Source organism: Lemur catta, chromosome 3 (assembly GCF_020740605.2).
Source record: "Lemur catta isolate mLemCat1 chromosome 3, mLemCat1.pri, whole genome shotgun sequence".
NCBI classification, from domain to species: domain Eukaryota; kingdom Metazoa; phylum Chordata; class Mammalia; order Primates; family Lemuridae; genus Lemur; species Lemur catta.
Genome location: NC_059130.1, coordinates 121,115,325 through 121,138,038, shown reverse-complemented (window position 1 = coordinate 121,138,038; position 22,714 = coordinate 121,115,325). Strand labels below are relative to the sequence as shown.

Below are 22,714 nucleotides of genomic sequence, written 5' to 3'. Positions count from 1 at the left end.
TTCATGAAGAGGTACACCAGCATGCAAAGAAGGTTTGTAGTAGCATGTCTGCTTAAAACTATGATTATTACTCTTACCTGAATATGAAAACAAAAGATTTTGAGAGATTCACTATTGTGTCTATCATTAACATAAGCCATTTTATTAATGACAGGTATAGGATTTTTTAAAAAAATTTATTTTCTCTGTTTCTTTTCTTCTGTTTCTCTTGTCTTCCTGTGGGTTACTTGAACTTTCTCTTTTTAGAATTCCATCTTGACTTGTCTCTAGTATTGTTTCTGAGTATATCACTTTTCACAGTTTTCTTAGTTGTTGCTCTAGGCTAACAACATACTTATGTAACTTAATCACAGTCCATGGATATTGACATTTTACCAGTTCTAGAGAGGTATAGAAGTCTTACTTCCACTTAGGTCTCTTTGCCTCTCCACTTTTTAAATATAATTCTCTTACGTTCCTTTGTACACATTCAGCATAAAATCAGTGTGTTCTTTTCATTCATTTGTTGTTCTTTTAAGATTTAAGTTAGGAATTTAATTTTTATTGACATATTTAGTGCAACTAATTTTCCTCTGTTGACCACTTTAAATGCACAAAGATTGTGATATAGTATTTTAACTATCATTTTAAAAAAATTCTTTAAAGCTGGGTGTGGCAACATTCACCTGTAGTCCCAGCTACTTGGGAGGCTGAGGTGGGAATATTGTTTGAGCCCAGTTGTTTGAAGCTATAGTGTGTTATAAATTGCTCCTGTGAATAGCCACTGCACTCCAGCTTAGGCAACAAAGCCAGACCTTGTCTCTTAAAAAAAAAAAATTCTCTAATTTCAGTTTGTACTTCCTCTTATACCCAAGAGTTGTTTAATAAGAAGTTTTTAATTTCCAGATGAAAGGGCCTTCAGTTCTTTCTTTTTGTTAGTAAACTATTCTGTTATTGCATTATAATCAGGTATTTTCTGTGATATAATACATGATCAATTTATTTTTTTTTTGAGACAGAGTCTTACTCTCTTGCCCTGGGTAGAGTGCAGTAGCATCATCATAGCTCACTGCAACCTCAAATTTCTGGGCTCAAGAAATCTTCCTGTCTCAGCCTCCAAGTAGCTGGGACTACAGGCACACTTGATGACGCCCAGCTAATTTTTCTTATTCTTTTTTCTTTTTTTGTAGTAGAGAGGGGGTCTTGCTCTTGCTCAGGCTGGTCTCGAACTCCTGAGCTCAAGAGATCCTCCTGCCTCAGCCTCCCAGAGTGCTAGGATTACAGGCATGAGCCACCGCACCTAGCTTCACGATCAATTTTTGAGAATGTGCACCAAGATACGTAAAAAGAATGTATATTCTCTATTATCAGAGGACAGAGTTCAGTATGTCTGGAAGATTAAATGCTTAGGGCAAAAAGTACAACAATGTACAAAATCTATGAGGAAATTTTTTAAACATTCTTGAAAAATATAAAAGTAAATGTGAACAAATATAAAACTTCCCCTGTTCTTAGATAGGAAAACTCAACATGGTACTTCTCCATAGGTTAATTAACAAATTCAATAAATTCCAGTATAAATACCAACAAGCTATTTTATGAAATGAAACAAGTTAATACTAAGGTTCACATGGAAAAACAAATAATAAGAGGGGAACAGACATTAAAACATACTATAAAAGCTCTATAATTAAGAGTATAGTGCTGACACATAAATGGACAAAAGAACCAAAAACAGAAGAGCAAGTCCAGAATACACATGGAAAACAATACATGACAAAGGTGGCAATTCAAACCACTAGGATCAACAGACATTTTAATAAGTAGTGCTGGGATAACTGGATAGAATTTCTCTTTAAATATGATGTAGGAAAAGTCTTTCTAACTATGACTCAAAATGCAGAGGCGATAAAAGACTGATAAATTTGACTAGATAAAAGTAAGTTTTGAGGCAGGGTGTGGTAGCTCATGCCTGTAATCCTAGCATTCTGGGAGGCCAAGGCAGGAGGATCGCAGGAGCTCAGGAGTTTGAGACCAGCCTGAGCAAAAGCGAGACCCGTCTCTACCAAAAATAGAAAAAAAAAAAAAAGTAAGTTTTGCATAATAAAAACTACAAACAAAATTAAAAGAAAACTGACAAAAGTAGAAGAAAATATTTGCAATACAACATATAACACAGGCATACAAAGAACTTTTTAAAAGTGAAAGACAAAAAGACAAAAACCCAAGAGAAAAGACATGAACAGACAATTCAGCAAAAAGGAGACAAAAATGTCCTTCAAATATGAAAAAATGTTCAAACTTGCTCATGGTTAGCTAAATAAAGTAAAACAACACAGATATCAGTTCTCACCTATCATACCGGCAACATTTTTAAAAATATAATGAAACATTCTATTAGGAAAACAGGCAGTCTCATACATTATTGGAAGGAATGCAAACTGGTACGTGTCTTCTGGAGGGAAATTTGGAAATATCTAACAAACCACATATATACATAAACCTTAAAACTCAGCAATCCCACTACTATAAATCCACCCTGAAATTACACACTCACCAATAAAAAAATATACATATGCACAAGGATATTCACTGCAGCATCATTTATAAATTATAAAATCCTAGAAACAACCTAAATGCCCGTACACAAGAAAGCAGCTGAATAAACTATGGTACATCCAAATAATGCAGCAAAAGATAACGAGAAACATCTCTAATGAACTGATGCGAGCAATTCACATACATACTGTCCAGTGAAAAAAGCAAAGCACAAAGGAGTATTTATAGTATCCTCCCTCCATATAAGAAAGAAGAGGTTATAAGTAAACAGACACGTATTTGCCCATTTGTGAAAACAAAATGCTGGAAGGATAGACAATCGAGTAAAACGATCAGTTACAGCACACAGACAGGAGAGAGGGGGAGTGGAGCACGGGAGCATGGAGCCAGGGCTAAACAGTCCTCTTCTTATCGCTCTGACCCTCAGAACCACAGCAGTGATCCACATACCCTCACACACCAGTAAAATAAACCGTCCTAATCAACCAGGAGGAACTAAAACTGGGATGCAAACGCTAATGATGAAAGTAAATGTATTATAAATGAACAAACACACTTAAGGAGCTATGAAAGAATACAACGGACCCAAATAACTTTGGAAAAGTCTCTTGCCTGTATACTATGAGGCAAAAGGCAAAAATCAAGTCAATAAATGTGTTTCTCACAGGAACATGGATTACAAATTCTGAAACTAAGTTACACGTATTTGAGAATTAAACAAAAACAATATATTTTAAATGGTAAGAACTGGGTTTCTTACTGTTGAAGACAGAAATTACAAGTAAAGGAAAGGGGAAGAATAAAATAAACCTTGTAGTGTTGGACTGGAAGGCAAAATTTTCAGTACAACCTCATGGTCTGGGGGTGGGGAGGAGCACATGCCTGAGTTAGCACACATGCACACACATCCCAGCTCCGCCAGCTGAGAGGGCCGGGAAGCAATGGCACCCAGTAGTCATAAGCAGGCCTAATACCCACATCGTGGTTTCTAAACACTGTTCTCCACTAAAAGGGACCAGGATCCCTGCAGAATGGTTAATTCCAGCACTAGGATTGAGAAAATATAAAATGAGTCTGAGGATATCCTGTAGAGTCAGAAAATAATAAAGTGCTCAAAAGAAAAAAAAAAAAAAAAGATGGAAGCTTGCTGAAAGAAAACACAGGGGCCAATCTGAAGTAGTTCTCAACGGCCAAAGCTTGAACAATTTGAGCAATGAAACCAATAATGACAATATTAAATTATAACCAACAAGATAAAATAAATATCCACAAGTTCATGCTGATAGAAATATTTAATTAAACAGATTAATGTGGAAGAAGGGAGAGTTCTTTCCTACAGAATTCCAATTAATAAATGTAGAAAGAAAGAGGAAAAATAGAAAACCACCAGCAGCCAGCACGATAGTAATAACTGTGGCAGATGAAATCCACTGGCAGATGCGAAAATCACTGGGTAAAAGTTTAAGGAGGGAAATGATTTGCATAGTCTCAAAGTATCTCCCCCAAGTTAATTAACTACAGGGGAAAAGCTGCTTTACAGCTAAGAAACCTGGCAGAAACCACATTAATCAAGTGGTCAAGGTCAACATCACCAGTAATTACCTGTATCAACCTCATGAAGCCCATGATAAGATATACTCAGACACATACAAGTTCTGCAGTATTCTTGCCAAAAATGTGTAACTTCAGCAAAGCCAAAGTGAGGAACATATGACAAAATAATTAATCAGTACTCTTTAAAAGTAACAAGGTCATAATAGGCAAGAAAAGACTGGGGAACCATTACAAAATGCAGGAGACTAAGGAGAACTAACTAAATGCAATGTAGGATCCAAAATAGGATCCTAAAACAACAAAACCAAAGAAGTACATTGTTAGGCTGGGTGCGGTGGCTCACGCCTGTGATCCTAGCACTCTGGGAGGCCAAGGCGGGAGGATCCTTTGAGCTCAGGAGTTCAAGACGAGCCTGAGCAAGAGCAAGACCCCCTCTCTCCTAAAAATAGAAAAATGAGCCAGTCATCATCTCTTGTGCCTGTAGTTCTAGCTACTCGGGAGGCTGAGGCAGGAGGATCACTTGAGCCCAGGGGGTTTGAGGTTGCAGTGAGCTATGATAATGCCACTGCATTCTACTTGGGGCAACAGAGTGAGACTGCCTCAAAAAAAAAAAAAAAGTACACTGTTGAAATTCAAACAGAATCTTTAGTTCAATGGTATCGTATCAATGTTAATTTCCTGGTTCTGACAATTGAACTATAGTTATGGAAGATGTTCACATTGTGAGAGGTTGGGGGAGGAACATATGGAAACTCAGTATTTATAACTTTTCTGTGTGTCTAAAAGTAGCTCCAAATAAAAAAACAAAATTTAGGCTGGGCACAGTGACTCACACCAGTAATCCAAGCACTTTAGGAGGCTGAGGCATAGGGATCACTTGAGCCCAGGAGTTCAAGACCAGTCTGGGCAATATGGTGAGACCCCATTTCTACAAAAAATTAAAAACTTAGTGGGGCATGGTGATGCACCCCTATAGTCCTAGCTACTTCAGAGGCTGAGGGTGGGAAGATCCCTTGAGCCCAGGTGAGTTCAAGGCTGCAATGAGCTATGATCGTGCTACTGTACTTCAGCCTGGGTGACAGAGTATCTTATTAGGTGTTCCCACCACAATACAGAGCCCTTCGTCTATTAATAGATCAATAAGGCATTAAATGATGAATGAATAAACAAAGGAATTTGTAGGTTATGGTGCCTAATTAAATACTAAACATGTATAGACCAAACGATAAAATGCTGTAGGTCAAAGTTATTTCACATATAAAAACAATCATGGATTAAAACCAGAAAATGAATCTTAAACTGCAAAACTAAGAGCTCTGGGACAACATGAAATTCCTTAGGGAACTTGCAGAAGCTAAAGGATTTTTTAAATGCTAAGAAATGATTGTGAAATTGTCCACAGATATAACTGATCTATCTCAATCCCTAAACATATGTATGATTCTAGCTGCCCATAATAAAGTAAGGAGATAAATTAATTCAAGATGAAAAAAAGGAGATTAGAAGCCCAAAAGAGCTAGTTTATGGTCTCTTGGCCCTGGTCTTCCACAAAATCCATCTTAAAACATCTTCCTATAATATGAATCCCTAGGTAAGATGATAGCTTATAACCTGACCTACCTTAGGATGTTTTTTCCCGCAAGTGACTGCTTAACATAGGAAGCAGAAAATTAGAAAGTTGGAAAACAGCCCTAAGCCAATGAGACATTTATGATCTCCTGTGTCACCCTCCACAATCAATACTGGAGAATGCATTGATGCAAGTGCACAGGAAACCTGAGAATGTTCCCCAGGTCACATGTTCTCAGTTCAATCTCAAATCAATCACTTCACATCCTTGGACCATCAATAAAACATTATCCTCAATGGGGAAAAAAGTAACATAGCAAACAAACTGCAAGCTACAGATTATCTGCTCATTCTTGGAACAGCCCCAGATGGCTCCCTGAGCTAAATTCTTCTCCTTATACCTGAAGTATCTGAATATCTAATCAATCCATCAAACAGGCCACAGAAAAATAAAATAAGTGGGTGTTGAGTAACTGGGCCATCAATAACTCAGTACAAAATTTCATTTAATTTCATTTTTTCTTTTCTTCCTTTTATACTTCTAAGAACCCAGCTGAGATTCAATGAGCAAAGTACTATGCATGGTACATAGCGTAGTACCATGCAAAGTACTATGATACGAGTCCGAGTGTCAGAAGCTCTGTGAGTAGAAGCTCTGTGAGGAGCTTTCACACACTTTATCCTATTGAATGTTGACCAGAATGTGTGAGATGTTCAGGATTCTGTCACTTAGCCATGTGACCTTGAATACATTTATCAAAGAAGAGCTCAAAGGTTAATAAACTTAACACTGGTCACAAAGCTATGTGACAGTGCCAGGATTCAAACTGAAGTCTTCTATAGTTTCACAAGCCAGCTAAAAATGCTTACCTGGGAATAAGGAGAATTCAAAAAATACTCTGCTCAAGATGCTAACTGTAATTGGCATTTATTGACGAGCGTAATAAAATAAAGAAAATAAGCAGTTCTAGAAACTTAGCTTGAAAGGGAGGGATGAGTGACAGCCAAGGTCAAGCATTCAAAAATGGCAGTAATGCTGGACCTCAACACACATTTCTACAACTGCGAAGGCATCACGGTCTACTCTGGGTAAAGTCCCTTACTTTAGGTAGGGAAAAGCTACAATCTCACAATTTACAGAGAAGAGGCTACAGAGGAATTTTGTTTTCCTTTTGATTCATGATGGCTAAAGGACAAAGCTCTCTCTCCTCTTTTATAACCCAACTCTAACATCAGCTTGAAAGAGAAACTTATACATCAGTTTCCTCCTGAGTGAATGGAATGACAAGAGCCCCCTCAGAGTTACTGTGAGCTGGATGAATCCATATAACTGCGCTCTTTGATCTTTGAGAAGAATGGTGCTAAGCACTAACATTATCAGCCTTTCGTTTTTCTTTTTTGTTCTCCTTGGTTGTTTTTTTTTTTTCCCCATTACATTCATTTGATCCCCTTTCATGTGCCTATGGACTATTTTATTTGTGTCTCTCTCAAAATTGAATTTATTTTTGGTAGTACTGGTTTATGCCTACGGAGAAAGAAAAAAATGTTTCTGTGGATAAACTGTGAAAAGAAAAATCGGAAGAAAAAGTTAAAGCTTAATCCTCTCCCCTCACCCCCACCAGACATCAAATATTTTTAAATTAAAGTAATCTAGCACTGGTGAAGAGAAAAGAAATAAACAGAGATCCTGGGTACACTGCCACTCCATTCTGTTTCATCAGACGTGATATGACAGGCAACCCAAAGCTGCTTTCACGTGAGAACAATGCTGCTGAGAACCGAGGTGGGATCACTGAGCAACGGTAAGAGGGACACAGATGAGCACCAGCTGCTGGCAGTGTCAGCAAGTATTAAACTAATACTGACCAGGCCAGACCATTCCGTAAGAAAGTGAGCACTTACCAGCTGATGTCTCTGAAAAGATCCAATTGTCAAGTTACAAAAAGGATGCTTTATTTGAAGCCAACAAAATCAAATTTAAGATAAAAGTTTTATAAAACATCTACCATTTTTTATGACCACTTTAAAGAAAATACCACAGGAGAAAAAGTTCTAATTAATAAAGGTTCCCGTCACATACCCAGTGAAAAGAAGATCAAGTAGTACCACTTTAGAACTCTGGCTGTCGTGGCCAGTGAAAGGTCAGTGACTTACACAACAACGTATCTCCCAAAAACATCTGTAGGCCGGGCGCGGTGGCTCACGCCTGTAATCCTAGCACTCTGGGAGGCCGAGGCGGGTGGATCGCTCGAGGTCAGGAGTTCGAGACCAGCCTGAGCAAGAGCGAGACCCCCGTCTCTACTAAAAATAGAAAGAAATTATCCGGCCAACTAAAAGTCTATATAGAAAAAATTAGCCGGGCATAGTGGCGCATGCCTGTAGTCCCAGCTACTCCGGAGGCTGAGGCAGTAGGATCGCTTAAGCCGAGGAGTCTGAGGTTGCTCTGTGCTAGGCTGACACCACGGCACTCACTCTAGCCTGGGCAACAAAGCAACACTCTGTCTCAAAAAAAAAAAAAAGAAAGAAAACATCTGTAAACCTAGCTAGAGTAAATTCATCTGAGTCCAGCCGGAATTATCTAGAATAACTTAATCTTCTAAAAATGCTAAAATGAGATAAAAAAGACTCTACAAATCTGAATTGCATTGATAAATACTCAAATGTATTCATCTTAAGCAATTATGTCAAAATATGTTGAATAACCAGTCACATATCTCACATACTTATTTAACTGAAACTCTAAATCACAAGCAATAGTAAATAATACCAGGATGATAACTTTCAAGGAAATAAAGATATGATAATATAGAGAGGGTATAAAAAACTAAATTACACACACACAAAAATAGAGAAAGGTAAAGCCAGATTAGTGAAGATACAGGTAATCTCTAAAACTTTAATAATCCAGAACTGATACTGGAATGCAAGCTTACTGAGACCATCACAGTAGTCTGATTAATACAATGATTACCAAAAGAGATCAGGATAGATTAGCCTTTTTACCTCCCATAGCCAATGGTTTCTTCAGATGAAAGACCACATCTCTGGTACTTACCTAAGAGCAGCAGCATGATAAGTGTCAACGTAATCAGAAATGAAGAGCTCTCGGTTCTTGATAACCGGGTCTGTAATGACAAGTTCTCTTCCAGAGTCTGTCAAAAAAAAATTCATTAATTAAGAGGACATTAAAATTGAGTTTCCCAAAACAAGTAGGAAATTGTTGCAAAACTTTTCTTTCACGTGTACCTCATTCTAGAGAAAGCACAATAAATAACCAGGCCTGGTTAGCATCAAAGTATACAAAATAGAAAACAGTAATAATATATATATAACAGAATAACAAGAACAGTATATAGGTTTTGTGAATTAATGAAGTATCTTATTGGCTATGTTTTATACCCTTTATTAAGTTCCTACAGTTAGAGTGCATTAAGCACAAAATGGGGGAAAAAAAGTAGAGGTAACTAGCATATCCTAACAACTCGTCAACTACTAAAATATTAGGTGATCCTATCCGTTCTTATTTTCTATTGCTAAATATTCCAAAGTAGAGTGAAATCACACACTGTTTCAGTTGAAAAGAATAGCCAAGTTACTACTTTTAACAAGGAACCACAATTTAACTGCCTTGACAGAAGTTTTTATAGTTCCAAGGAAGGAAAAAAACCCAGTAACAAAAAAAAAATCATCCTTCAAAATTATTTCTGACTACTGATTTGCTGACTCAAAATCTATCAGCAAAAGCAGTGGGAAGAGTGGGAAAAGCACAGGCACCAGGGCCAGACCGAGTTTGATCCCAGCCCCAGCTCTACCAGTTAAAAGATGCGCAACTCCCTTAGCATCTGTCAACCTCAATTTCCTCATCTAGAACTAGGGAGTAACAAAACCTATGTTGTATGATTAATGCGTGACAAAATAGCCTAGCATGAGGCCTACTACCTATCAAGACTCAATTTTTTTAAAGCTATTATACATCTGTACAAACATAATTCTACAAATTATGTACATATCTCATGTGTCAATAAAGTTATTGAGCAGAAACTACAATGCCAGAAGGAGAAAAAAAATAAGTTGCCTGGAAATACTTCCCTATTGTTCTGAAAGCCAGGAATCAAGCTGAATTCTGAAACATAATTCAGAAAGCTTTGTTTTCAAAACTGAAGTTCACAATCCTGAATAGGGAGAAGTTCAATAATACAGACTGAAAAGGAAGTATATATACATACATAGATACACACACACACACACACACACACACACACATACATACATATATATAATTCTACAGGGGTTTAAATATTATTTGTTCATCACTAGGTGAGAAAAAGAAATTAAAAAAATGAAAATTACTGTTATTTCCAAAACAGACCTATCTCTATCCCAAGTTTAAAGGGAAGATACTATCAGCACATGTTCAGAGGTTTAAAATAAAAAAGCAAAAGAAATGAAAGAACTGCAGGTGGAGGTGGGGGCAATTCCAGTAATGTTCTTATTCATAAAAAGCTTTTTCAGAGAAAATTTACCATAGTGGTTATGTCCATTTAATGAATGCTTTTCAAAAGAACTTTGGCCAAAGCTAAGAAATATAAGAATCAAACCAGAAGGACATATTTACCATTTTCATTATGTCGATCCTGAACCAAATGCTGATACACAGAATCTGGGACTTCAGATTGACGGTAGTACCATTTGACGTTCATGAGTAGATGGTCCCTCTTACTCTGAAAAGGAAAATCTAACAGCGTTAGGAACAGGATTTCAGGTGTCCACAAGTGTCTATCATACCCATGACCAAAAAGCCCCTGTAACCAGGTGGACAGGTAGATAGGGAGACACACAATTACCACCAGGACCACAACAACACATAAGTCAGTTATAAGGTCAAATTTTATTTTTTTAGAAAGTCCCAGCCACAGCACCCCTTTCACCTTACCCCTCTGAGTGGCTTATTTTAGGAAACGAAGGAGACCAATCTTAAATCTGTATATTTCCCCAGTTTGATTAACTAATTCATTCAATGTCACATTTTAATTTAACATTAACTATACAATACTACATGAATATGTCTTTCTATCTTAATCTGTAATCACTATGGTAAATATTTATAATCAGTGTTAGCAGACCATCAAGACTCATTAAGGACAATAAGCTAGAAAGAACTTACCCAGCAAGGCCTGGTACAAAATCTTCTCCTCTCCAAGGTTCGCCTATCACCCAGACTGAATTAAAGACTCTCTCCACTTTTTTGCCACAGTTATTGCTATATGCCAAACCAATACAGCAAAGTATGGGTGGTGATGAAGGTACTATAGAGTCTAACGAGCAGGAATCCCATCTTATTTATTTTCAAATCTCCTGACAATAGAACAGCTTATACTTGATTGTTCACGAATAATGAAGAGTTCTATGATGATTATGGTCCTGTAGACGTTTGTAGGACACTTAACCATGTTATCCCTAAAAGTTAACTTTGTTCCCAGTTTGTTCAAAGAAAAAGAGATCAAATATTGCCATATTGCCCTTTCATTCGAAAGTTACAGGGCTACAGCTTGAGATAGATCGTCTCTGTGTGCCCGGTCGGGAAAGATCTTGACAGGGAGTGCACTAAGGTTCCCATGTCTCATAAAATACTTTCCCAACACAAGTGGGGCCATAACAGACTTCCCCAAGATGAATGCTGTATCACTCCTTTTAGCAGCCTCTGCTTTCTCAGTACATGCCCATTGCTCAGAAATGAATGAGAGCTAAAGTTCAAGAAATGCCTCATATTTATAAAGCAGATGGTTAAATTCTAAAATATGTCAAAAGAGCCCTGATTAATGAAGGAAGATGCTTCCTGCTTTAATGAGTGTTCATAAATACAGCCTGCATTAAAAGACCAAAAAGGTTCCAAAAAACATTTGCTAAAACACCTAAGCCATTTATAGAACCAGGAAAAAGAAAAAAACTGCCACAAGTCTCAACAGAACTCAAATGTGAATAAGTGCTGTTACAAAGTAAATATTATAAACACAAAGATTCTTACTTTGCAATTAATTGTGTCAAACAGACATACCTACAAAAATAGGGCATCATCACTGTTTTGAATAAAACAGACTGTACACAGAAATAATCCTACATGATGGGTACTCTTTAGTTTTTATTCATTCTGTACTTTTACATAAAAAACTCTAATGACAAAAAGTCATTCCACACTCCTTGTATCACAGATTGGAAAAAGAGATCAAACAAATATGCTAAATAAATAGAATGTTTTATGCAGGAGCTTAGAGAAAGGAGTGATTAAACTTAGCAGGGGATTAGGGAGGAGGTAACATCCGACCTGGGGCGAGGGAAATGGGAGCAATTTCAATGGATTCTTTATAGGCAAAGGAGGAGACCCAAGAAAAACATAAAGACAGACCAAGTACAGAACATATCCAGACCCATATGGTCCATCTACATGCAACACATGAAGACATTCTGGGTCAATATTGAGAATAATCTGAATCCTGAATTTCTGATCTTATAGAGAGCTTACAGGACAACTGAAGTCTTCTAATGCTGACTACATGCATAGGCAGTGACATACAAAACACCAGGACATGAGAGAGCAGATAGGAAGTGTAGGAGACCAGAATATGCCACCCCAAAATATGCCTTTCTGGCACAGGATTATTTTGCCAAGAACTTAGAAAGGTAGAGGGAAAACTATTTTCCCTTCCCTAGAAAACCTACAGTTTCCTCCCTGGGAAGGATGATAAAAAAGCAGGACCAGGATGAGACTGCTCATCACAGAAAGAAAAATATAAACCAGGAGAAGGGGCAGAGCCTGTCTGGCAGAGCTCAAGGATAAATTCATTTAAGTAAATTATACTGTCTAATATAGACTTTCTCAATCTCAGCACTATTGACATTTGGGCCAGATAATTCTTTGTTGTGGGGAATCTGTCCTATACACTGTTAAATATTTAACAACAGCCCTGACTTCCAACCACTAAAAAGTCAGTGGTACCCATCCTCCAGTTCTGACAACCAAAACATCTCTAAACATTGCTAAATGTCCTCTAATTATCCCCAGTTGAAAACCACTGGCTTTTTTCATTTTGTTTTGTTTTTTAAGGAAAGCAAAGGCAGAATGGAAGGAATGAAACCTGGCTTAAGCACTACAGGGCAGGGACCATGGAAAGAAAACAGGAAAGCCTGTCGCCATTCAAATCCCAACTCCACTGCTGCCCAGGTACATGATGACTCTGGGCATGATAACCAAGATTTTCCACATCTCTTCTTTTCTGTAAAATGGAAATACTGAGACCTACCTAAAAGAACTATTCACAGAATTAAAGAAAGCATCTGGAACTGAGTAGGTGCTCAAAGAAATGTTACTTCCTTTATTAGTAGGGGATTATAACCAATAGTTCACAGGAAACTTTTAAGAACTTTGCTGAGAATTGTAGGAGTTATTTCCTCACCAGAACATGGTTGCTTGCAAGGGATGACAGCGGTTTCTTGTCACTGAACTACTAATACATGCTTCAAGGCTTACTTACAGTAATGAATTACTTATTAGAGCATATAGGAATCCAGATCTACTAGTATGCACAACAACGTTTTCAAATCTACACCTCTGTGTATTTCTGTAACACATTTAAGATATCTGAAAAACCTAAAGGGCAACAGAAATACCTTTTAGGTACAGTCACTTGCAATTGTACTATATCCATTTTTCAGAACCAAGCCAGCAATTCTGGTAACCTTCTGAGGTATAATATCTACATTACCTTCTGACCTCTGCCCACTTATTGATTACGCACAGATAAACTGCTGCTCATTTATTTGTATCTAGATTTATGACTCCTAGTATTACAGACTTTATAAATGCAAAGGACGTTGGATTTCCTAATGCAGTACTAGCCAATAACCAGAGAGTGGCAGCATTGCATTAAAAAAGACTCCAGAATCTTATAATAATTCCACAGATAAAACACAACAAAGGTAGACTCAAAGTAAACAAAAGTTTTAAACAAATTTAAGTAGCTGTAATAGGCAGAATCTTCCTAAATAGTTCAGCAATTAATTAAATATTAAAAGTCTACTAAGGGTGGCAGTGTATCATTTCAGAGGGTACTAGACTAAAATTAGGTAATCTAGGATTGTAGTTCTGTCTGCAACCACTAGTTACCTTAGTGGAGTCATCTAGCCCCCTGAAAAGTGAAGAAGGGATAAAACAAGACGATTTCTATGTTCTCTTTCCATCTTTACTTATGTCTAGATGACTTCTCCAAACAAAGCCAAGTAGATAAAATGATGTTGTGGGAAAATCCTTAATGTTTTCTCCATATCTACACAATGGCATTGGCTAACACTACCATCCTAAAAAAGGTTTACAAATTAAAATGTCATCCATCTTCAGTGGAAGCTGACTACCGCTGGCTGCACTGAGCAAGAGCAAAAGGGAGCAGAGAGCATCCTCTGTCCCAGTAAACACTCCCAAAGCTGCCCTCAGGCGTAAGAACGTTTGCTCAAAAGTTAACCACAGGTAATCTTCATCTAATTCCACTACTCGCTAGTCAAAGACTTTTGCTCAAAATCATAGAAAATAAAGCCAGAAATGAACTTAGAGATCATTTGATTCAACCCAAACTGCCTGGTTTTGAATCCTGGCTCTGCAATTTACTAAGCTGTGTGACTTTGGGTAAGTAACTGGTCTAAGCCTCAATTCTATCAAATATAAAATGGAGGAAAAATAATCTCTACCTCATTAGGTTGTGAAGATTAAATAAATTAACAAAAATTGAGTAGATTAGCTCTCAATAAATGTTGGATATTACTATCACTGTTTTACAGAAAAAGAGAGTAGCCAGGATACAGTCAGTTGCTGCATATAGACTGCTTTCCTAATATTCAAAAGATTCAAAATTATGGTAGTAACAGTAATACAAAAACAAGTCATATAGCAAATTAAGAGGGAAGTATCTTCACTTTTGCAACAATTCTAGAAGCTTATCAAGTATTTCTAACAAATATGCCCCATTATTTACTAGTGATATAACTGAACAATGGCTTAAAGGTCAAAGTATTTTTAAATGACATGTTTTAAACAGAATGCAAGAGATGAGGCAAGTGATGAGAAGCTTCCAAGGTGGGGGCACTGTGAGATGAATTGCTGAAAACAGAATAGCCCCCTGGGAAGTAAATAATTATTCACCATTTTACCTTAAAAAAAAAAAAGTTACAGGTGATGGGACACACCAAAGCTAGAGAAACCCATAAACCAGGAGCACATCCAATCAGCTTACAGTAAGGTTCCATGAGAGAGACTCCATGCAAAAAAGAGAAGAAACTGTTTCTAGATTAAATTATACATTCTTCATGGCCTGGATTTCTTTTAAGGAAGTAAATAGAGGACAACACCCATCCCCTCTACCTGAGCTTAGAAAAAAGACAAACTCCTAATGGATGGGTACTTGGGAACAGAATAAGGAAGATTTCTGTAATGCTTTGAATGTCAGACAGTAGTGTTGAGAATTAACAAACTTAGAAGTTAGAACTGAAATTAAACATTCAGAATAGATAACTGACAAAGGCAGACTAGGGGAAAAGGAAAACAATAGAGAAAGGCAGGCCAACAGGAGGCTGCTACTGAAGGGCAACTGTGTTCATCTATCAGCACCACACAACTCAGCCCACCAAACACAGACACAGAGTCTAAGGCCAAGAAGGAAACATCCTTTCCCAGAGATCTTTTATGGTTATTAATATAGTATTTTATTTCTTTAAATAGGCAATCTGAGTCTTTCCCAGAACCAGTATTAATATCATCCTCAAGAAAATGTTTTACCACGACATAAAAAAATAATAGTAATCAAAAAAGCAAGGGTTGGGGGAGGGAGTTCATAAGTGACCAATAGGACAAATGCAGAGATCCCTTTATATAACACGGAGGTGGCCTGCAAGCCAGAATGGAATGACAACTTTAAATTCACCCACGTTACAGAGAAAAGAGCTTCTTTGTCCCATCAACCACATTCTAGTTCGTAGTTCAGAGCTAGGTGAAAGCAGATCAAAATTCTTACTTATATGCCAATATAGCCAAACAAGTTTTCCCAGAAATTAGGGAAATTTGTAAGTAGAAGTGGCTAACATTTGTATACTGTATGGCTTAAGAAAATACCTTCTGAAGAAACTTTTCATGCATTTCCACAATACGGCAATAGTAAGGTTAAGAGTCACATGAGTATTAGAGGTTTATTGTATAATTCAGAAATGTATATATAAAACTTTAAACTGGCAGTCAGGTCACTAATAAGCATGTAGTGGGGTGGAGGGAAACTGTCTGCCAGAGACATCATGGTCTCACTTCAAGTCTCTTCTGCCAAGCGGTTTAAAGTGGCGTTTCAACCCTGCCGAGTACGTCTCTACCTACAGGGCAATAACTGTTAGGTATGTATCACCCTCACTAAGACCTTGGGGACATAGTCATAGCGGCTTCAATCATTCCTGACCTCCAGGGAGAACAGGAACAGACAATGAGGTCCAAAGATCAATCTTCTTCAAAGGTCAAAGTCCAGGCACAGCACTACAGCCTGACTATCCCTTATTCAAAATGCCTTGGACCAGAAATGTTTCAGATTTTAGAATTTTTAGATTTTGGAATACCCACATTTACATAATGAGGGACCCAAGCCTAAGCATGAAAATTACTTTTTCATATGTACTTCATATACATAGCCTGAAGGTAATTTTATACAATATTTTTGATAATATGTGCAATCTGTCACATGAGGTCAGGTGTGGAATTTTTCACTTATAGTGTCATGTCAGTGCTCAAAAAATTTCAAATTTTCAGATTAGGGATGCTCGATCTGTATTACACAAGCCAATCAAATCTAAAGATAAGCTTTCCATACCAGTCAGAGGATCTTACTTACCAAACTTTGTGCATAAATACCACGGATAACTGGTATCAATCAAAATGAAATCAGAACCAGGAATCCCGCTTCTGGGTATTTACACAAAAGATTTAAAATCAGTATGTCAAAGAGCTATCTGCACTCCTGTGTTTATTGTAGCACTATTCACAACAGCCAAGTTATGGAATCAACCTAAATGTCTATCAACAGGTGAATGGATACAGAAAATGTGTCATACATACACAATGGAATACTATTCGGTCTTTAAAAAAAATTCTCTCATTTGCAACAACATGGATGGAACTGAAGAACATGATGCTAAGTGGCATAAGCCAGCAACTGAATGACAAATACCACATACTCTCATTTATACATGAATCTAAAACAATCCAACACATAGAAGCAAAGAGTAGAATGGTGGCTACAGAGGATGGGGGTTGGGGGGCGGGGAGATGATGGTCAAAGGGTACATCAAAGGAAGAACAAGGAGTATTTTCTTTTTTGAGATCAACTCGCAGCATGGTGAATATAGTTAATAATAGTATATTGTACATTTCAAAATTGCTAATAAATGTCAAATGTTCTCACCATAAAAAATAAAAATCATAAATCATAACATCATTTTGTAACCCATAAATATGTACAATTATAAAATGACAATAAAATAAAATTTTAAAAATGAAATCAAGTAGGACTTATCATCTTGTAATATTTCAAGTCGCTACTCTACTACTAATATAGGACACTAAGAATATACTATTTTATATATCTATATACTATCTATATAGCTTTATAGTGATTATAGCTCAAAATGCCATGAAAGAGGTATAGAAAAACGTTAAGTGCCACCAGGGCTCAGGCCATCAATGTCCATGTATCCCAGAGTTCTGCCCTGACATGAGAACCAGGAGGTCACGGAGAAAGCTGAACTAACTACTGACTCCACGGACGTTTCTCAAAGGAAATGGCTTTGAATATACTCTACAAATAATCGTACTACCGTGTACATATCTCCCAAATGTACTGAGTCATTAATTAAACATTTCCTTTTATTTGAGAGGGTAGAGTGAGACCAAGTATATTTTTTATTGCCATTGAGTAAACAAAGCATTCACTCTTGTTTAATACTAGAACACACTTCCTCCAACTTTCTCATATATTTTAGTGTGCAAGGGGGCCTGAAAGGATCTAAAACCTGAAGGAATTGTCCTCTGTGTTCACTGCCAGTGGTACCTGAACTGACCTGTAGAAGAACCACGACTGTGGCACATCTTCCTTCTGGTGGCCGTGCCACTGTAGTTTGTAACATACCTAAAAGCACAATTAAATGGGACACAAAATACTGTGTAATACTGTGCAATGATAACTGAAAATTTATTGGTATTTTCTTTTTCTGTTCTTTTCTTTTTTTTTTTTTTTTTTTGAGATAGAGTCTTGCTCTGTCACCCTGGGTGTCATCGTAGCTCACTGTGGCCTCAAACTCCTGGGCTCAAGCAATCCTCTTGCCTCAGTCTTCTGAGTAACTGGGACTACAGGTGTGCACCACAACACCTGGCTAATTTTTCTGTTTTTAGTAGAGATGGGGTCTTGCTCTTGCTCAGGCTGTTCTCGAACTCCTGATCTCAAGCTATCCTCCTGCCTTGGCCTCCCAGAGTGCTAGGATTACAGGTGTGAGCCACCGTGCTGGCCCTTATTGGTATTTTCAAACGGAAATAACCTGGAACTACTGAGGGGCCTGCTCAGAACTGGCACAATGAATTCTTACTTGCAGAAAAATAAGCAGATGAAAGAAACAGAGACAGACCACGTCCATTTGACTAAGCTGCTTACTGTCTTTAGGCACTGACTGGAATCAAGGTTACAGGCTCATTTTGAAAACCTATGAGTGGCACTCAATCCAAAAGAATGTTTTCAAGAGATTGCATCAGCATCTGAGTCTGTATAAGAGGATTTAAATCAACTTGTATCAAATGGTAAAGCATGCAGGTGGAACTCTAGGAGAGCAGGTAACTTTTTACAGTGTTTACAATCCAGACGTACAAATAACTGGTTACATACAAATCACCAGAAAGATGATGCAACTATTAATAAAAATATACTGAAACCGGCTTGGATGATGAGAAATAACTTCAAAACCACTGCTTCTTGATGATGTCTTTCTTATTCATTAAAAAACATTCTGCCTTTTAATTATTTTTACAGTTTAAGTTGAATAAAAATCAAACAGTATTCTGGTAGGACCAAAAGGTGCATGAAAATGAAACAATCTCTCAATTACTAATTAAGGAGTCAAAACTCATCAAGGCATTTTTATCTAGAATTATATCGTGTATGAAGACTGAAATTTTCAGACAATTTATTCCTGTATTTGTTTGCAGTAGAGAGACCAAGCCTCAGTACAGGTTTAGTCTTAAGAAAATTCTTACTTTTTAGTTTCCCTTGTTACCTAGGAGCCTAGATCACTAGGTAACCTCTGATGTCCTTATTGTCACACACACACAGATGACCTACATGTAATGGGGGACTTTGCGCATAGGACCAAATATACCAAACTAAAGAGCATTCCTGCAACTTCCCACACGTATCCCATATTGTACATCATCCTGACTGTGATGGTTAATATTAGGTGTCTGGACTGGATTAAGGGATACCTAGGTAGCCAGTAAAGCATTATTTCTAGGTATGTCCATGAGGCTGTTTCTGAAGGAGACTGGCATGTCAGTTGGTAGAATGAGTAGGGAAGATCTGCCCTCAATATGAGTAGATACCATCCACTCAGCTGGGGGCTCAGAACAAAAAAGTACATAAAAGGCAAATTCACTCCTCTCCTAGAATTAAGACATCCTTCTTTTGCCCTTGGACAGAAGAACTCCATGTTCTTCAGCCTTTGAACTCTAGGACTTGTACCAGTGGCCCCCAGGGCTCTCTGGCCTTCAGCCTTAGACTGAGTGTTACACCATTGGCTGCCTTGGTTCTGAGGTTTTAGAACTTGGACTAAGCCATGCTACCAGCTTCCCTGGGTCTCCAGATTGCAGACAGCCTGCTATGGTTTAAATGTTTATTACCCTCCCAAACACATGTTAAAACTTAATCCCCAGTGTAACAGTATTAAGAGGCAGGGCCAGCCAGGCGTGGTGGCTCATGCCTGTGGGAGGCCATGGTGGGAGGTTCACTTAGCTCAGGAGTTTGAGACCAGCCTGGGCAAGAGTGAGACCTCATCTCTATTAAAAACAGAAAAAGTCAGCAAGGCATGGTGGTGCACCTGTAGTCCCAGCTACTCGGCAGGCTCAGGCAGGAGGATCACTTGAGCCCAGGAGTTTGAGGTTGCAGTGAGCTATAATGACGTCATCATACTTTAGCCTGAGCAACACAGAGACCCTGTCTCAAAAAAAAAAAAAAAAAAAAAAAAGGTTTTTAATTTTTTTTTTTTAAGGAGAAGGAAAGAGGAGTTTATTAATTGATCAGCAAATGAAGTTGGCAGACTCCCATTTCAAAGTACCAATGTCCTCCTCTGAGTAGAAGTACAGAGCTTTTAAAGGTTCTGATTAATCCCATAATTCCGTCTTTGGCTAAGACAATCTCGTGGCCTCCACCTGGATTGATCCCACCTTCAGCTAAGACAAAAAAAGAGGTAGGGCCCTTATGAAGTGACTGGATCATAAAGGCTCTGCCCCCATGAATACATTAATCCATTCATAGATTAGTGGATAAATGGGTTATTACTGGAGCAGGTTAGCTACAGCCTTTTATAAAAGCACGTCTCTTATAAAAGCCAGGCTAGCTCTCTCTCAAGAGCCCTCTTGCCCTGTGACACCTTCCACGATGCAGGTTATGATGCAGCATGAAGCCCTCACTGGAAGCTGATCAGATGCAGCCCCTCAACCATGGATTCCACAGCCTCCAGAACTATAAGAAATAAATTTGTTCTCTTTATAAATTACCTAGTCTCAGGTATTCAATTATAGCAACAGAAAAATGGACTAAGACACAACCCATCACAGGACTTCTCAGCCTCTATAATAGTTTGAGCTGAATCTTCTAATATCTCTCTCTGTCTCTCTCTCTCCATCCATCCTTCTGGCTCTATCTCTCTAAAGAACCCTGACTAATACACTGACAAAAATACTAAACATGACCAGGTGAGGTGGCTCACGCCTGGATTAAGGGATACCTAAGTAGCCAGTAAAGCATTATTTCTAGGTATGTCCATGAGGCTGTTTCTGAAGGAGACTGGCATGTCAGTTGGTAGAATGAGTAGGGAAGATCTGCCCTCAATATGAGTAGATACCATCCGCTCAGCTGGGGGCTGAGCACTTTGGGAGCCCAAGTGGAGAGGATCGCTTGAGGCCAGGGGTTTGAGGCTGCAGTGAGCCATGATTGTGCCACTGTACTCCAGCCTGGGCAACAGAGAGACCATCACCACCACCACCATCCATCTCCAAAAAAACAAATAAACAAACAAAAATACTAAACATCAGATTCAGCCTCTAAAAGGCCCTAAAGTTCAGTTTCAAAGGTTCAATTTAGCAAGATGAATTTTCAAATATCAATTAATATTCTATACTTGGATGGCCAAGATCTGGTGACCAAACACAAAACAAATCCCTTCCTAAACACCAGTATTCTTGTCAGCTGCTATGGTTATATCATTTTAACATAAGCACAAATTCTCTATTTGGCTGAAAGGATTTCCCTCATAAAGGGAAAAAAAATAGCAGTTCATAGAGAGTACGAGAAATTGCTAAATTCCCCTTAATATCTACTAAAGTTTTAAACATTCTACTGAATTTCTTTTTTAAAAAACCAAGCCTGAATGTCATAAAATTTGATATCTTTGTAATACTTTGGTTGTTGTTTGTTGATGGTGGTGATATGGCAGAATTATTCATTTTGAGGGAGTGTCTTACACATGACATAGCCAGAAAAGCTGTAGAGCTCAATTACACATCAAGGATGGGTCAGATGTTATAGCAGTGAGCAGGATGTTAAAGAAGTGGGCAGGGGAGGCAGGGGTACCTGGGCTATAGGCAACCAAAATTTTCTAGAAGCTTCACAAATTCAACTTTTCAAATCATTTAAAAATCATGTATATTAAAAATAAAAGTTAATTTATGATTAAAGATCCATCACAGAGATTTTGCTATTAAAAAGTAAAAATAATGCTGAAATACCTTGAATAGATTTTATTGAGTCAACAGACACGTTTTACAGAAGTGGTTCTCAAACATCTTAAGTCTCAGGATTCCTTACATTCTTATTACAAAATTATTGAAAACTCAAAAGAACTTTTTGAGACAAGGTCTCACTCTGTTACTCAGCTAAAGTCCAGGCATCATCATAGCTCACTGCAACCTCAAACTCCTGGGTACCAGCGATCCTCTTGCCTCAGCCTTCTAAGTAGCTGGGACTATATGTGGGTGCCACTACACCCGGCTAATTTTTCTATTTTTGTAGAGAAAGGGTCTCACTCTTCCTCAGGCTGGTCTCAAACTCCCTACCTCAAACAATCTGCCTGCCTCCATCTCCCAAAGTGCTAGGATTCATATCTTATCAATATTTACTATATTTGAAAAAAATTTTAATTTTATGTTTATGAATTCATTAAGAATGACAGTAATAAACCCACTATACGTTCATGTCAACATAAATAAATGTAATTTTTAAAACCAAATTTTGGAAATGAGTCATACTTTTATTTTTAAAAATCTTTTATGTTTGGCTTATGAAAACAAATTCTCACATCTACAGCTGCTTCTGCATTCAATCTGTTGAGCTCTATCAAACATCATTTAGCCTCTATAAAATGCACTGTACGCTTCTGAGAAAATGAGAATGAAAAAGGAAAACGATGTCTTGGTATCATTATGAAAACAGTTGGACCCTGCAGACCCCTGGGCCATAGTTAAGAACCGTTGCTCTAGAGGATGAAGTAAACGAGCTGCACAAATGATCCCAGATGACCTCTCTTTCAGATGCTACTCATTTAAATAAGATATGCATGCTCCCTAAACAGAACCAGGACTGGAGATTTTAAAGCACAAATTCATAGATGAGAGATACTATTTAACAATAAAAGACTTTATTGTTATTTATACAACCAGACATTCCAGTAGTGAGCAGAAAATTAAGGAAGAGAAGAAAATCTAGATAAGAAGCCCTTG

The 22,714-nt window shown here is 37.8% G+C and overlaps 1 protein-coding gene across 4 annotated transcripts in view; it reads right to left on the bottom strand.

The window, feature by feature from the left end:
• Positions 1–22,714, bottom strand: part of RERE (arginine-glutamic acid dipeptide repeats) — a 397,407-nt gene that overhangs the window by 160,224 nt on the left and 214,469 nt on the right. For all 4 annotated transcript variants that reach the window (XM_045546222.1, XM_045546221.1, XM_045546223.1 and 1 more), the window contains 2 exons: positions 10,277–10,382; positions 8,717–8,813 (listed from right to left, as the gene is read on the bottom strand). In XM_045546222.1, coding sequence (XP_045402178.1) covers positions 8,717–8,813; positions 10,277–10,382 — 203 coding nt within the window. The remainder of the gene's footprint in view (positions 1–8,716; positions 8,814–10,276; positions 10,383–22,714) is intronic.